Source organism: Aotus nancymaae, unplaced genomic scaffold (genome assembly GCF_030222135.1).
Source record: "Aotus nancymaae isolate 86718 unplaced genomic scaffold, 86718_ANA_hifiasm-v0.15.2.pri h1tg000014l, whole genome shotgun sequence".
In the NCBI taxonomy this organism is placed as follows: domain Eukaryota; kingdom Metazoa; phylum Chordata; class Mammalia; order Primates; family Aotidae; genus Aotus; species Aotus nancymaae.
The window spans coordinates 89,840,495-89,858,169 of NW_026988425.1; the positions used below are offsets into that span (position 1 = coordinate 89,840,495).

The window sequence follows — 17,675 nt, forward strand, 5'->3', positions numbered from 1 at the left end:
TAGTGCAATTGAATGAACATGTAGAAAACAAGTGGAGTCACTGTGATCCACAGCACGGTCAGGACTTATTCTGGAATAGGAGGTTTCATGGATGAATCACCGTGGTGTTCACACAGCATGGGTGTGTTGGTGGCAACTATGCCTCAGCTGGAGATGGCAAAGTGGGTACAGAGAGATGAAGCCTGGTCTGGTGTAGAAACGTGGTTGCTTGCTGCCTACTCACTTGGGCTGTACCTTCACAAGAACTAGTGTTTAGGAAAGTCCTGAACAGGGATAATAAGTCTGTCTTGGATGCCAACACTAAATGATTTATGTTGACTGCCTGAAGCGCTCTGTTGAAAAGAATTGAAAACTACCACATGGGATCAGTGGAACAGAACACCAGGCTTAACCTGCAATGTGGCATTGGCGTGTCTATGTGCTGACCCTGATCTTGACGCTATGAAGTAATAGAAAGATCCAAGACAGGTTTCTGCCCACAGAGATTTACAGTCTGACTGGAGAAATAATATATTCATAATATAATTAGTGAACAAAATATGAGAGTGCTAGATTGTGGAACAGAGATAATATTATAATGACATGTAAAATGTAAAATTTATGACAGAATAATTAAATAAAAGCAAAGGGAAGAGTAGATGAACATGGACTGAAAAGGTCAGGAAAAATTTATGTAGGGAAAGGCCTAAGCTGAGCCCTTCTCAGAGGATTGAGGTTTAGGGAGAGGTGGGGGAAGGGGGAGAAACTGTGCTCTTGAAGGAGTGAGGATGCCATTTGACAAAAGGGGTAAGAGAAATAATGATACTCCCACTGAGGAACCATATAAGGGAGCAATAGGAAAGCATGCCAGTAGGAAGGGATATGATTTGACAAGAGATGGGGGAGAGGACTTAGCTTCTTTTAATAATGGGATATGAACCCCATTGCCCTGGTGCTCCAACTTTACCCAAGCAGGAGAGAAGGATAGGAACAGAGTCCCTTGTCCTTTGCCCTTGCTGAAGGTACTGTGCTGGCTGTGCTGGCTCCATCAACGAAGAGGTAGAGCCATGAGGAAGGGCCTGGACCCCCAAAGAGAATGTGTAGTTGCTCTTGTGCAGCTGGGTAAGCCCAAGGTAGAGCATTTCTCTGAGAGGGGCCTGGGCAGAAAAATCCACTAGAAGTGGGTAGGAGATGAGTAAACAAAAGAATGTTCCTTCTGTAGCCTGGAAGGATTTGAAGCCTCTTCAGAGAAGGACATCAGTAACTGGACACCCGGAGGGCTTCATACTCAACATTCAGGGCTTATCATGTATATATATAAATAATTGTATTTTTATTTTCACAGATGGGACACAATGTGGATGCCAATTAGAATAGATGATCTATGTTTTCATAGGGAAAGTCTGAGATGTAGAGAGTTTAAATGCTCTGTGGATTACAGGATTACGTTTTAGAAAAGTCCTTAAATACAGGCATTAGTTCATTACACAATAAAACATGCACTGAATCTTGTTTCTCCACTTTTTATCAACAGGCAGGGGTTTCCTTAGTAGTTAAAAGCCTGTTCTTTGAAGCCAGACCACCTGGGTTTGAATCCTGTTTCTATCACTTCAAGATGTCTAACCGCTCCATGCCTCAGTTCCTCATCTGTGGAATGTAGTGTCTACATCACAGGGTTGCTGTAAGGCTTAAAATGGAAAATGCTCAGAAAAGAACTTCACACAGAGTAAGTACTAGAGTGTTAGCTATTATTTGTCACTGGAAAAGGTAAAGGAAGAAAAGAAAAGGCATGAATATGTTTTCATATTGCATCTTTGAAACTAACTCTTCCTGGATTGGAAATTAAGTCATTAAACAGTCTAAAAATTGTCTGCAACCTGAAGATCCTCTAATTGAACACATTGTACTATTTATTTCCAAGATACATGCAGAGTTCAGGGATAGAAAGGAGAAAGATTTTTGATAACATTCACTGGTAAAGTCGGGACTCCCTCATAGCCAGAAAATAAATGGATAAAATGCTATATGTCTCAAAATTTGAAAATGTGGGTTTTTGGGTTCCAATTTTTCACTTTCCAATGGATGATAAAGGCAATAGACCTGTTCCTAGCGAAAACTACCATGAGGAGCTAATTTTATTTTAAATTAATTTTCATAACAGTGTATGCTTCAGCAAAGTAGAAACAATATAGTTCATTGCTCACTCCAATTGCCCAATATGATAAAAGTCCTGTGTAGAAGACAGTCATTTGTCTACAAAAAGGGATCTTAAAAATCCATTATAAATTTGATAGAAAAAAAAGAACAAATTTTTTTAAGACTTACATGAGAAAAAATTCTAGCTGGGTAGAATTTCCCTTTTCAAAAACAATTAAAGACAAATTGGAAAGGCTGCCATTTAAGGATAAATCATTAAGAGGCTTTCAAGATGATTACCATATTTCTTTTCTTTTCTTTCTTTTTTTTTTTGTTTTTTTGTTTTTTTGAGATGGAGTTTCGCTTTTGTTGCCTAGGCTGGTATACAATGGTGCTTTCTCGGTTCACTGTAGCCTCCGCCTCCTGGGTTGAAGCGATTCTTCTACCTCAGCTTCCTGAGTAGCTAGGATTACAGGCGCCTGCCACCACATCCAGCTAATTTTTGTATTTTTTGTAGAGATGGGATTTCACCATGTTGGCCAGGCTGGTCTTGAACCCCTGTCCTCAGGTGATCCACCCGCCTCGGCCTCCCAAAGTGCTGGGATTATAGGTGTGAGCCACATGCCCAGCTGCCATATTTCTAAATTGATTCTCTGCCTCTGAATAGATGGATTTATGTTATGTAATATTTTAATACAAACTTTGTTTAAATTATCCCCAGCAGGCGATATTTTAAAATAAAGTGAATTAGTATTTTGTATTTTAACAATTCAATCATGTACAACTTGTTTTTTTACCAATGTGATTTCCTAGTTTTGTTGAGAAGCAACAGGAAAAGGAATCCCAAATAATTTAAGGGGCAAACTCAAGGTATGATGCTGATTTACCATTCATCAAAATGAGTTGAAAAATGGGATGCCTTTGGGTCTTGTGCTAGACTTAACTGAACTCCAGGACACTCACAAACAGAATTGCTGTCTAGTTGTTTATAACCATGCTCAGCCTTTGCCAAGTTTTGGCCAGGCTAAGGGAATCTTGTGGACACACAGGGTACAACATGTAGGAATCTCGGGCCCCTTTTTCTTTTGTGTAGACACCCTTTCAAAGGTAGCTGCAGCACGCAGCAGGACTGAGACAGCTTGGAGTCTTGCTTTGTTCCCAGCAGAGGGACTTTCCTTTGGTAATGCTCCCAAGCCAAGAGCTTAACTCCTTCAGCAGCTGGAAAGCTGGTAGCGTTTCTTCTTTTGTTTGCTTTTTTTTTCTTCTTTCATTCCCACCCTCTACCCCAAACATTTTCCTGAGGAAATTATGATCCTTCAGGTTGTTTTACAAAGTTAACCTCTCCGGAGGCTCTGCAAAACATGCAAAAGGGATATCATTCTTTTTGTTTTAATTTTCGCCTTTAGAATTTAAAACTGCTGAACTGTAAAACCTTTTAGGGGAAAATTTAAATAACACTTATTTTATGTATATTTGCAAGCACAGGATAATTTTTTAAGCAGGGAGGGGAAAAACTAATGAAAGTGCAAGAGGGAATCACAAAGACAGACTAAAGTGAAAAGTTATTAAGTATACCACACTTAAGCAGCATGCCTGATTTCACATAAATGTGGTTTATATGTACACATTGGGTCAGATGATGTCATCCAATCTCAAAAGCTGCATAAAATAGAAACCTGATGTACCATATTTATCCAATCAGAAACTACATATCTTTCTCACATTCTGCTGGTCAATGACATTGCATTGTATTTAAAAGAGACTTCAGGCCAGAAGGAGGTGGTTCACTCCTGTAATCCCAGCACTTTGTGAGGTTGAGGTGGATGGATCACCTGAGGTCAGGAGTTTGAGACTATCCTGGCCAACATGTTGAAACCCTGCCTCTGCTAAAAATACAAAAATTAGCTGAGTGTGGTGGCAGGTGCCTGTGATCCCAGCTACTTGGGAGGCTGACGCACGAGAATCACTTGAACCAAGGAGGCAGAGGTTGCAGTGAGCCAAGATCGTGCCACTGCACTCCAGCCTGGGCAACAGAGTGAGTGAGACTTTGTCTCAAAAGAAAAAGAGAGAGAGAGAGAGAGAGAGAAAGAAACTTTAGAGGACCAATGATTTTAGACAACTGATAAAGGATCAGTCACTCTGGCTGCTTTGCTGATCAAGTCTTCTTAGTCAAAGTGGTCAAATATGTGCAAATATGGCTTTGTTTAATGCATCTTCCTTCCCTAGAAACAGTCATTATAATAATGCTCAAGATCCTGCCACAGCTATCTAACCAGGGTCTATGTACAAAGCACAGAGTTTGGCTCTAAAAAGCATGGTGCATGCATGGCTTTGGTGACTCATATTGGAGAGTGAATCTAGTGGATGAATGTAAGGATGGGCGATTTAAGCCATTGTGCCAACATGGCGTATGGAATGATTCTGAGAGAGTGTGAGAGGGCCAATCCAAGGCAGAGCTCCAGCCGAGTGGCTGTGTTTGTTTTTAGAGCCCTGTCTGCCTTCATGCTCTCTTCTGTATCATCTGGCTATCAACTTAACCCTGCATATAATTAGCCTGTGATAATGAAGTCAGAGGATAAATGGCTTAAAAGGGTCTCGGCATAGTCTATTTCATCATAAAGAAGAACACTTGATGATGGGGAGAATCTTCCCCTCTTTGCGTGAGGAAGAAAAATCAACCAATTGGCAATCCAAAAATGTCTGATTGTGCACCTGCTAGATGTGTGTCCCTGTGGGAGGTACCTCAGAATTATAGAAAAGTACAAGGTACAGCTCTGACCTCCTGGAACTTACAACTTAGATGTGGACAAAAATACACCAGTGAAGCCATAATACTTAGTACAAAGCCACATGAGAGAAATGTAAACTAACTAGTACAACCCGTAAGTGCCAAAGGAGTGGTGACTAAATGATGGTTTCTCACAGCTGCTTAATGGGATGAGATCAAAATAGGGATCAACTGATTATCATTGCAGGAGGAAAAAAAAAGCAAAACCATAATTCAAACATTTCATGGACACCAGAGGAAAAGAACTATAAAGAACTATAGGGAGAGTAATAATTGTCTATTTTGTCAATATTCATCTTTCAATAGGATTCTTTTTTTTTTCTTTTTCTTTTAAAATAGGAATGTTTTAACTAACTTGACAGACTAAGCTTATACGGGCATTTGAACATGGAGGAAAAGAAGTGAGAGCCTTTGGAGTTAAAACATCAATGTGAAATGTATTACAAAAAGAAGATTCTTTTATGAAAGGCTTCTAAAGTTGCCTTACATTTCTTAAATCAATCTGTAGCACATAATCAGTAAAACCGTGTCATTTAAACAGAAGACCGTAAGTTAGAAACTCACCCTTATGCATCTGTATCCTATTATGGGCTGTAACTTAACACATGACTTTCAGAAGTTGTTAAAATTGAGTTCAGACTAACAAATCTTAACTGTTAAAAACAACAAGCACCACCACCAGAAACCTCTGGTGAGATGGGAGAGCAGTCAGTGAAGAGGTCCCAGGTTTGATCTCACAGAAGAGGTATCTATCATACTTTATTTTGATCTGTTAAATCTTACTTATCTATGAGAAATAAATGTACTGGACAGATATGGCCACTAAGTGATCATGAAGCTACCTATTTTTTCCATTTTGAAAACCTATCTTCTGGGGTTGAGACTTTTATACATTTGACTTTAAACTCTGTCAAATGTATATTTACTGACAAAAGAAAAAGAACCAATTCTTATGCCATTGATAGCTGAACTAAAATGTACATTTTTCCCTTAGTATAAATTCAAATAAAAATAGTTGGGTCCTATAATAAATAAAGTAAAATTAGCATTTAAATAGGCTTCAAACAGATACCCATAGTTTAGATGCTAAAATTAGCAGAGTTCAAATTACTGTAATTAAGAGGTACTCATTATTTTAAAATAAGCTAGCAAGCATGATAGGATTTATTTTTGTTTGGCTGGTTTTTCGTGTTTTTAAACTATTTTTTTCAGGGCTGGTGGAATGCAATGCAATATGTATAGGGATTTTATTGCAAAAGAATCTTCAGCCTTTACATCCTGCTCCATTCCTTTCAGGGAAATGTGAGAACTAAATTTATCATCAAATTTATTGATTTCACATAACTATACTAAAAAGCATGGGGTAGATAAAGTACTTGACTCCTGAGGATTCTTGCTTTCTCATGCTGCATATAGTTAGATTCATGATTACTAAGATGCTCTTAATAGCCCCGTAGTCTGGTCCAGTTTTTCCAAAGGGTAAAAAATGTACTCTTTGAAGTAAAGTATTCACTTATCTGATATAAATAAAACCTTTCATGCAGAAAAATGTTCTCCCAAATGGAAGAGTTAATGCACCTCAAATATGTGAGAAATTTGCTTCCAATTTTTTAATGCTTAGTAAAGGATCCATCTTACTTTTTCATTATAAAATTTGAGAAAAATATCAGTGAAATCTTACATGTCACTTCATAAGTCAGTGCTAGAAACCAACTTATTCTCATGGCTACAGTGACAATTAAGATAGCTTTTAAACAATCTTTTTGAGAAAGTTTGCCTCGATTTTGGCCTTCAGTCAGTGAAAGTGGTTTCTCTGACATTTGCAAATCTTGCATCTTGCCTGAGTTGGCAAATGGTTTCTTGCTAAGAAAAAGCTGCAGTTATTCCTAACTTAGGTATCAGGAAGTGTACCTCCAACTGATGTCAACATCAACTTTTCCCCAATGCAATATAAGGCCATAAACTTCCAGAACTAATTTAGGATCACCGTTAACTCCAATGGCTCCATATTGCCTGCATGTCAGCATGACCCAACCTGCCTCCTCAGTCTGTCTCTGCCTCCCCCACCACATGGTTCTTGTATTGCCCAATTTGTCTTTGAAAAAGCTGTTCTAACTCATCAAAAATTATCTTTCTCTCTCTACTTCCTTCTCACACTTCTGTTCAAATGTGATTATTTAATGGGCTCCCTCTAGTCTCCCAGAAGAGTTCCTTTTTCTCCCCTCTGTTTACCTAACAGATACAAGTCGAGCATCCCAAATCCAAAAACCTGAAATCCAAAATGTTCCAAAATCTAGAACATTTAATTACTGACATGACTCCAAGGAAATGTTCATTGGAGTATTTTAGATTTCAGATTTTCAGATTTGGGATACCAAAGGTATATATAAGGCAAACATTCCAAAATTCAAAAATAATCTGAAATCTACAACATTCTGGTCCCAAGCATTTCTGATAAGGCGTACTCAACCTATACTGCTATTACAACACTAATGACATGGTAACTAGCACTTCTGAGAGGCAACATCTTGTAATGTTTCAAGGTGAGGAGTTAGAAGACAGAATTTGATTCCTGGCTCTATCACATACTACCTATGTGACCTTAGACAAGTCATTTTTTGTTTTTGTGTTGCTTTGCTTTGCTTGGCTTTGTTCTTTTGTTGTCTGAGACAGTCTTGCTCTGTTGCCCAGGCTGGAGTGCAATGGCACAACCTTGGCTCACCACAACTGCTGCCTCCCAGGTTCAAGCAATTCTACTGCCTCAGCCTCCCGAGTAGCTGGGATTACAGGCATGTACCACCATGCCCAGCTAATTTTGTATTTTTAGTAGAGACAGGGTTTCTCCATGTTGGTCAGGCTGGTCTTGAACTCCCAACCTCAGGTGATTGGGCAAGTCATTTTAACCTCTGTGTGACTCAGTTCCCTCACCTCCTACAACATAGTGCCTACATTACTAGCTGACTGTGAAGAATAAATGTTTCTAGTACAGCACCTATCACATGATGAGGACTTGGCCTCTTAGCCTTACTATTAAATGGTTGAAGGAAAAGCCCAAAGATGGCAGATAAATGTATTGTGCTCTTGTAATATGAAGAATTAACATTCAGATTAGGATCTGAAAGCATAATGTCCTGAAGTCACGTGGCAATTTCTTTTGAGAAGGCACACAAGGAATTGTCAAATGGTGGCAAACAAATAGTAGGCTCACATACTTCTTCAAAAGAGTGGACAGCGGCTGCTTATAGGATAGGTCAGCTTTGGTTGTGATGCATGACACATGAAAAGAAATTAGATATTACACAAAGCCAAGAATGGAAGTCAGTATGAAGACAAGCATACTCTGTATGCAGAGAGTCTGCCTGGTAGTATGGAGACTTCTAGTGCTGCTTATTTTAAAATAGAGACATTTATGCAGGGGAGAACAGTCCAGTGTCAGCTTAGGTGAACAAACTTCAAACTGGGAGTCCACCCTATTTAAAAACTCTTTCCATTATTTTTCATATAAAATGTGAAATAGGGAAAAGAAAAAAAAAGTGTTATGGAATTTATTTTATTCCAGGAGAGAAAAAAAAATCACAACTATTGCCAGATGAATGCTTTGTATAAAATAAAATGACAGGTTTAATGTATAGCAAAATGCCATTTGAAGAGCTTCCTTGTCTGAGAAAGCATTTGAATTTTATTTCTTTAAATGAACGTAACTATTCCCATGTGCATCTGTTTCAGACCAGAAAACTCTCTGGGTGCTTTTTCTAACCAACTTGAGAGAAAATTCAGTTACTATTGCTTGTTTTTAAGCAAATCAAAAGCCAACTGCGGGCAATAAATGAATTGCATGATCATTTACACTCCCTGCATTATGTATGACCAAAGAGTGAAGAGAGAAAAAAACTGTGTTTGCATTCATGGAAGGGAAATGTAGAAAAAATTTAAGTGGGGTGTGTGTGTGTGTGTGTGTGTGTGTGCTCTTTTGTTCAGCTGGGCTGGGTTTTAAAAATTATTGGATCAGCTTTCATCTTGTAGGAAAGTAAGGTAGCGATTTTTCTTAAGGAATTGGCAGTGATGTGCTCAAGTGCTCAAGTGCTCAGCTCTTTCCTTCTGGCAGAAAGAGCTTGGAGTGGGTTAGAGTGGAGGAGGAGCCAGGAGTGACTAGGAGGGGAGGGGACTGCTCAGAACCTGCCATTCAAGGCTGGTGGCAGCTTTTTATAGGCTGCCAATAGGAGTGTGGTGGCAGCAACTTATGGCTATGCCAAAGAAAATGGGTCCATATGCCAAACTCCGGCGTGTGCATCACCTACAGCTTGCCAGGGCAGTGGCATAGGCTCCAGACAGACTTTTGGGGTCCTGTCCCAGAAAGTAAGCCCATTCCCACTTATTCATTCCAGGAGATTGGTAAGTGGTTGGATGTTTTAATGTTAGGAAAACTCCTGGTACAGAAGTGTGCCATTTGGCTTACTGTCAGTTAGTCATTTTTCAGATTAGAAAAGAAGGGAGAGAATCAGCAGTTTAATATTCACATCTACTAAGCCATGGAAGCAGTTGCAGAGTAGCAGTCCATTCTAGGGTAAACAGGCAATGCTCTCTGGTCAAATTTAGGTTCTATGTTAATGAATGAAATATATAAAACAGGACACTTATTTGTTCTCCCATGTAAAATAAGTCCTGCAAAGTCCTGGATGACAGAACTTAATGCATTATTGTAATCCTTTTTCTAGTCTGTCTTCTCTTCTAAACTGTAAACAAGCGCTGTAATTTAGTTCAGCTGGAAAGGAAGCCATACAATTTCAGATTTGAACTTACTAAGTTTTCAATGAGCCAGTGACAAATTTCCCCCCTACTTTTTTTTAACTGCTTCCACTGTTTAAACCCTCAGCGTAAGACCCCTGGTCCTATACAATTTATCCAAAGCGTGGGCAGCCCAAGAGCCCTTTTATCCCTCACTAGTGAATTCAGTTCTATTGTACAAGAGAGACATTCTTTCCTTCCCTTTTAGCTTAAAAAACATAACAAACCTGAATAGACTCCAGGCTAGAGTAGTGGAGAGAGTGATTTTTATTAGATCTAACATAGCTATTGGCAAATGCTTAAAAACAATATTTAAAAAGAGAGAGAGAAAGAAAAGGCTTTCACTTTATGCCTTAAAGGACAGATTGGTTACAATTTAACATCTAAGAGGAAAAATTTATAGAATTAAATGGCCTAACATTCCTCTTTCTTCAGCATACATATGAGAAATCTAAGCTAAGAGACATCTGGAAAGGAACATTATTCAGCAATCAGAAAGCAAAAATTCAAACCATTGATGTTTTGATGGAGGCAAACATAACTAGATTCACAAAGAGGAAAGCTGCAACCTATTGAAGTTTAAAAAAAAAAATTCCATATGCATTTTACCTTTTGGGCAGTTCCATAGCAAAGTTCTATTTCAGAAGCCCTTTGTAATGTGAAACCCACTGTAGATAAGATACAACATGAAGACAGTCTGTTTTGCAGCAGCGGGAAATCAAATTGGTTCCAGAAACGAAGTTATATGACAAATGGCTTAATAGTATTGCTAGAATTGGAAATCTTGATTGAATTATTTTTAAATCATTAAAAAGATTTTGAAATAACTTTGCCATGCTGTATAAATTGGTGGTGGTGGGGTGGGTCCCCACAGGGAGTGTTGCTGAGGTTGGGAGGCAACTCATTTTATTGGCCTTTTAACTAAAGCATTATAATCGGTCATCAAAATTTAAAAGCTCAGTGCTGATTTATTGTTAATTCTGGTTTGCAACAAAAATTTTCAGACAAACACTATCCTTGAATTAATAGAACTAATATGTGTTGTGGAGTATTAAGCAAGTTAACAAATATTGATATATTTTAGTATTATTTCCAAGTTATTTTTAGGTTTAATCTCAGTACCACTCAGCTTTGCTTTACTTAAAAAGCATCAGAAAAAGTTCATTAAGTCTTAGGCGGGTCTTGGATTGTAGAAGAGACTTTTAAACAGTTAGCAAGATGTATCACTGACAAAATAACCCAGCGCCTAATGCCTGTAGGTGAAATGAAATTCTTCTGACTGAAGTCAGGAACAAGTTAAAATATCACTTAGAACACAGCATACAACTACAGAGATTTAGGAGAAATCGTACTTAAATAGGATGTGACTAGACGTTTAGGACTATTTTCTAAAAAGTCAAAAAAACTTTTTCCCCTTCAGTACTTACAGTCTTTGAAGACTAGAGCCGGATCTCTGTGAGGCAAGACTTGGGCAATGATGTGTCTCAGAGATTCCAAGGTTCTGTCCATCTTGGGTCTGCCTGTGTGAGCCTCCTGTACAGAGTGTCCTCATGCCTGAATTCTTGCAGTCCTGGGCTGAATTTCTGCAGCTCATTGATGCACTGGATTACCAAAGAATCCCTTTTAACATCTGCCAATCAGACATTTCCCAGAATCTAAAGACCCCTCAGGGGGCCCGCTTCCCAGGCTCACTTATCTTTGTTGTATGCTGAGCTAATTAGCTCGAAAGGCTGGCTGACAGGCGGGTTCCCATTGCTTCCTTCTGTTAAACACACCCACCTACAGGCTAGCTGGGGAAGCTCGCTAAATTGTGAAAACGGCTTTCTTCTCCAACTAGATTTTGTCTGAATGCTGTGCAGCTTTCTGACTAGGGTATTTCTTCTGGCCCTCCATCTTCAATTGTGCTGCCCCCAGGAACTGGAATCAGGAAGGTGATTTCTCCAGAAAATTTCCTGAATGACAAAGGAGCTTCCAGCTCGGAACTGCCAGCTATATGTTCACAGTATTATCTGTATAAATCTAAATTTTTAGTATAATTCTTCTTTGGTAAAGGAGTGCTATAAAGATCATGGGACTGGGTGCAGTTTTTCATGCCTGTAATTCCAGCACTTTGGGAGGTTGAGGCAGGCAGATTGCTTGACTTCAGGAGTTCGAGACCAGCCTGGGCAATGTGACGAAACATCATCTCTACAAAAAATACAAAAATTAGCAGGGTGTGGTGGTGCAAGCTTGTGATGCCAGTTACTTGGGAGGCTAAGGTAGGAGGATGGCTTGAGCCTGAAAGTTCGAGGCTACAGTGAACCCAGATTGTGCCACTGCACTCCAGCCTGGGTGACAAAAGGAGACCCTGTCTCAATTTTTAAAAAATCTCTTAATAACTGTCTTTAAAAAGATATATGTATTTGCTTGTCCTGCTTCTTTCTTTTAATTTTCTTTTTAATGGAGTCTCATACTGGCATCCAGGCTGGAGTGCAGTGGTGTGATAACTAACTGCAGCCTTGACTCAAGCGAGGGACTTGAGTCCTGGGCTCAGGCAATCTTCCCATCTCAGCCCCCTAAGTAGTTGGGAGGCACATGCCAACATGGCTGGCTAATTTTTAAACTTTCTGTAGAGATGGGGGTCCCACTATGTTGCCCAGGCTGGTCTCAAACTCTTGGGCTCAAGCAATCATCCCACCTTGGGCTCCCAAAGTGCTGGATTACAGACATGAGCCACTGTACCCTGCCCTGAAATTTTTAATAATTATTAAATGAAAGGAAGTGAATTACATCAGAATTAATTAAAGTCAACCTTGGGAGTGATTCACTTTGAAGGGTAAACAGGGAAACAAATGTTCCCAGGCAAGCCCTAAGACAGTCCGTCAGGTTTTACTTGCCCATGCCCAACAGAAGTGACTATAATTTGGGAGGGTTGGGGGATGGGGGAGGGGAGCAACAAACCTTGGCTTCCAGAAGAAAGGCTCCTGAATTCAAATACAAGGCATAATTTAGTCCCTGGTTATATCCTTTTTTTTTTTTTTTTTTTTGAGACTAAGTCTCACTTGGTCATGCAGGCTGGAGTGCAATGGCATGATCTGGGCTCACTACAGCCTTGACCTCTCACTCTCAAACAATCCTCCCACCTCAGCCTTTCTAGTAGCTGAGACCACAGGCCCATGCCACCACACCTGGCTAATATGTGTATTTTTAGTAGAGAGGGGATTTCACCATATTGCCCAGGGTAGTCTCAAACTCCTGGCCTCAAGTGATCCGCCGTCTTGGCCTCCCGAAGTGCTGGGATTATAGGCGTGAGCCACCATGCCTGGCCTTTAAAGATCTTAAGAAAACAGAAGTTCTTTTTCTACCTATTCAGGATCTATACTACCCATAACACTTCGTTAAATAATCTTTCCATAGGAGACATAAATATAAGTCACGGGATTCCTTTTCCATAATAAGGATTTATACCAGATATAAAATAACTAATTTTAGTGGCTGTAACCTATGTTACTTGTTGAAAGGTTGTTGAGGATTTGTAAACTTTTATTTAAAATATTTTTCCAGGGTAGCCACAGAGATTGCTCTCCAATATTTCTTCCAATTTTCAGATTCCACAGTTAGGTTATTTTATGATGAACTGAAAGTAGACCTTTAAAGACTGTATAAAAATGAAATACTTTCCATGTGATCAGCTTCTTCAGCTAGTTTGTAGAAGAGCAGACTTTGTAAAAGGAAATAGATGGAACGGAACTAGAATAGTAATAATTCCTATTATACTGACTGTATTGGTTCGTTTTATTGCTGCTAATAAAGACATACCCAAGACTGGGTAATTTACGAAGGAAAGAGGTTTAATTAACTCACAATTCAGCATGGCTGTGGAGGCCTCAGGAAACTTACAATCATGGTGAAAGGGGAAGCAAACACATCTTTCTTACATGGCAGCAGGAAGGAGAAGTGCCAAGGGAGAAAAGCCCCTTTTAAAACCATCAGCTCTCATGAGAACTTACTCATCATCATGAGAACAGCATGGGGGTAATGACCCCCATGATTTAGTTATCTCCCATCAGGTCCCTTACACCACATGTGGGGATCATGGGAACTCAATTCAAGATGAGATTTGGTTCCATGTGTGGTGGCTCACACCTGCAATTTACTTTGGGAGGCCGAAGCAGGTGGATCACCTGAGATCAGGAGTTCGAGACCAGCCTGGCCAACATGGTGAAATCCCATTTCTACTAAAAATAAAAAAAATTAGCTGGATGTGGTGGTGCATTCTGTAATCCCAGCTACTCGGGAGGCTGAGGCAGGAGGATCACTTGAACCTGGGAGTTAGAGGTTGCAGTGAGCCAAGATCATGCCACTGCACTCCAGCTGGGGCAACAGAGTGAGATTCTGTGTCAAAAAAAAAAAAGGACGGGATTTGGGTGGGGACACACCCAAACCTTATCACTGACTATCACTTAGCAAATACTCAGAGGGAGTATATGCCACACAGAACATAGACACAGGGTTGCCCCAGAGTGCAAAGACATTGTATAAGATAAGAACTTGAAAGAAGAAGCACTTCATGTTAAGACACTTTTTTTAAATAGGGTTCCAAAGTGCACTTTACATGAGCTGTACCAAATAGGAAATTATCAATGTTCTTGCTGTCCAGGAGTTTATAATCTAAAACAAAAATTAGATGATTTGTGGACAAAAAAGCTATTATCCATTGATTGGACACAAAGTATAAAGTACTTTCAGTGTGATACTGAATTGGAAACCAAGTTATTTAATATCACCATTAGAGAACCAAGAAAAATAATATGGACTTCTCAAAGAAGTAAGCCTGATAATATTAAAAAGAAAAAAATTAGAAGTGTTTGGATTTCAGTCAATAAGTGGGCATTTCTATATGTTTAAATATAATTCCAGCAGTATTTAAAAATATTTTGACTGCCTTGTGGTGAAAGGAACACTGAATATGGGATCATTAAGACCTAGAGTTTCATGTTCATTGTCTGTGTAACCTTATAGAAGCCACTCATCTTTGGGCTCAGAGTTCTCATCTATAAAATTAAGGGATTAAGCAGGATGCTCTCTTTCAGTTCTAACATATCTTTTTCTATGTCTATATTACAAATGAGCACAAGTATTTTCATAGCTTTTTAGCCTTCTATAAGTTCATATATTTGTTTCCTGAGGCTGAAATTGTCTTCAAATGAATCACTTCTCTGCCTACAATCTGATTGTTATCCATTCATCAGTATGAGAGACACAAATCAATATAAGGGATTCAAAGATGCTCACTGCTAATACTAATTACAATGAAAGGGAAGAATTTGTTAAGAAAACTAATCTTCTGGCTGGGTGTATTGGCTCATGCCTGTAATCCCAGCACTTTGGGAACTCAAGGAGGGTGGATCACCTGAGATCAGGAGTTTGAGATCAGCCTGGCCAACATAGTGAAACCCCATCTCTACTAAAATACAAAAATTAGCTGGGCATGGTGGTGCGTGCCTAATTCCAGCTACTCAGAAGGCTGAGGCAAGAAAATTGCTTGAACTTGGGAGGCGGAGGTTGCAGTGAGCTGAGATGGTGCCACTGTACTCCAGCCTGGGTGACAAGAGTGAGACTCTGTCTAAATAATAATATCATCATCATCATCATCTTCAATTTCCATAAGGTTTTTCTTAAAAAAGCAAACTATGAGCATCTTACTGGAGAGCTCCAAAACAGCTTCATAAAGAGAAGTTCGTATAAATATCATGATTTTTAATGAGTTATGTTTTGAAAAATGAAAAAGGAATTCTTAGAAAGGTGGATTATGCAACATTCCAGTTAGATAGCATAGTTTCTTCATTCCTATTAAGCCCAATCCTTCAGCAGTAGTTTTCTTAAACCTTTGCTTATGCATTCCCTTCTTAAATGTTCATAAAGACTTTTTACCTTAAAGTGCTATCATAAGACAGTCTAGAAAAACAACTATTTCTTACCATTCCTTATTTGATGTAAGAAGCATCTGATGGAGATGAAAGATCCTGAGAAACCCCTGAACAGTGTGTCTATTTTAGTATAAATTCTAAAGTTCACATTAGATTTCACTGTAAACCTCAACCATCTGTCGGCATATACCAAAAACAAAGTATTCAAGCAAGGATAGATAACTACGGTAAAAACCAAAATGATGTTTTTACAAATCCTGTCAGAGTGTACTAATCGGAGGATGAGAAATGACATACAGCTGACATATTCAGTGATCAAAACTTACCACCCAATGTTAAGAAGAAGGTTCAGGGAAATAGCACATTTACCAAGCTTCCAGGGAGGACAGAGCTCTTCAACATGAGAAATCAAAGTGGTATATTTTGCATAATTTTATACATAATGCAACAAAAAAGTTGATGGAAACAATAATTTTGCTGGTAAGAAAAAATCATTCCTGGCCAGGCATGGTGGCTGACGGCCTGTAATCCCAGCACTTTGGGAGGCCGAGGCTGGTGGATCACTAGAGGTCAGGAGTTTAAGACCAGCCTGGTCAACATAGTGAAACTCCATCTCTACTAAAAATACAAAAATTAGTTGGATATGATACCACACACCTGTAATCCCAGCTGCTCAGGAGGCTGAGGGAGGAGAATCGCTTGAACCCCAGAGGCAAAAGTTGCATTGAGCTGAGATCATGCCACTACACTCCAGTCTGGACAACAGAGTTAAGACTCCATCTCAAAAAAAAAAAAAATTAATTCCTGTAATTCCAGTAACAGATCTTTTGTTCGATTGCTCATTACAGTTATCAAAATGATAAGAAGGTGGGGCCACTTATTAAAATAACATCCAGAATGTTAGAAAATATAATGGATACATTGAAGAATGATCTTTAGTTAGAAACAAGAAGGAACTTCCTCCTTTTGCCATAAGGTACTCTGCTCTGGAGAAAGAAGCTAGGATAGGTGAAACAGGAGAGTGGGCCTGTTGGTGAGGCTGCAGGTGAGGTTAGTGAAACTCCAGGTCCTCAGCGATATCAGTTCAAGGCATGAAGGCTTTAAAGAATAGGCCTGCAGTAACTGAGCCTGAGCTGACTTATACTCGTCTCTAGTGAATCAGGTGACTGAGGGAGGGAGTGGACCCTGACTGAGATTTAGGAAGATTATCTTACCTGAAATAATTTCTTCACTTACTTCCTAATTCTTAAAAATTTACAATTTAAGATAAAATAGATCAAATGAAAAAGAACTGGAACTAGACTGTTAAATGCCTTAATATAGAGAACAAATTGTTTATTAAAATAACAGGAAATGAATGACAACAGCTTCTTTTAGATTCTAATGGGAAATTAGTGGAAGGAACTGAAAGGGTCTAAATGCAGAATCAGCAAAAGAGTGTTAAAGCTGTGTTCAGGAGTGTTTCTGAGGGTGTGTGGGAGAATGAAGAAGAAAGGCGGGGAAGAAGTTCCTGTAATTCCAGTAACAGTTTTGTTGTTAGATGGCTCATTGCAGTTATAAAAATGATAAGAAGGTCGGGGCCACTTATTAAAATAAAGGGTCTAAATGCAGAATTATTTTGCAGAGGTAATAGCTAATGACTGTTTAGTGTCAGCTTTGTTTAGCCTCAACTAGGAAGAGAGCAACAGGAGGAGTGAATGACTGTATAGCATCAACTTTGTTTACTCTCCACTGGGAAAGAACAAGTTAAAAAGAATGAATGGCTGCAGTGCTAATTTATTTACTGTCAGCTGGGAAGGGACCAGTGAGATGTTTGAATCCAGGTATTTATTGAGAGGGTGACTTGGAAAGGCAACTTAAGATGGTTTCTAGGCAAAAGTTTACAAACCCAAGTAAAATAAAATAACTTTATCCTAGATATGTGTTTATTGATATTTCACTGACTTTAAGAAATCGTTAATAGGGACTAATCTGTTGAACTACATGAACAATAACTAGAAAAATGATTAATATCCCATCTACAGATTATAGGAATGTACATTTCTTCATTTTTATAGAACATAATGAAAAAACCACTG

The 17,675-nt window shown here is 39.0% G+C and overlaps 1 protein-coding gene across 1 annotated transcript in view; it reads right to left on the reverse strand.

Annotated features, from left to right (window-relative positions):
- The window catches only part of LIX1 (limb and CNS expressed 1), a 53,654-nt gene extending 42,263 nt beyond the window's left edge, over positions 1-11,391 (reverse strand). The window contains exon 1 of the mRNA XM_021670170.2: positions 11,116-11,391. Within this exon, the coding sequence (XP_021525845.1) occupies positions 11,116-11,197 (82 nt within the window). The 5' untranslated portion in view covers positions 11,198-11,391. The remainder of the gene's footprint in view (positions 1-11,115) is intronic.
- Between the last annotated feature and the right edge of the window lie 6,284 nt (positions 11,392-17,675).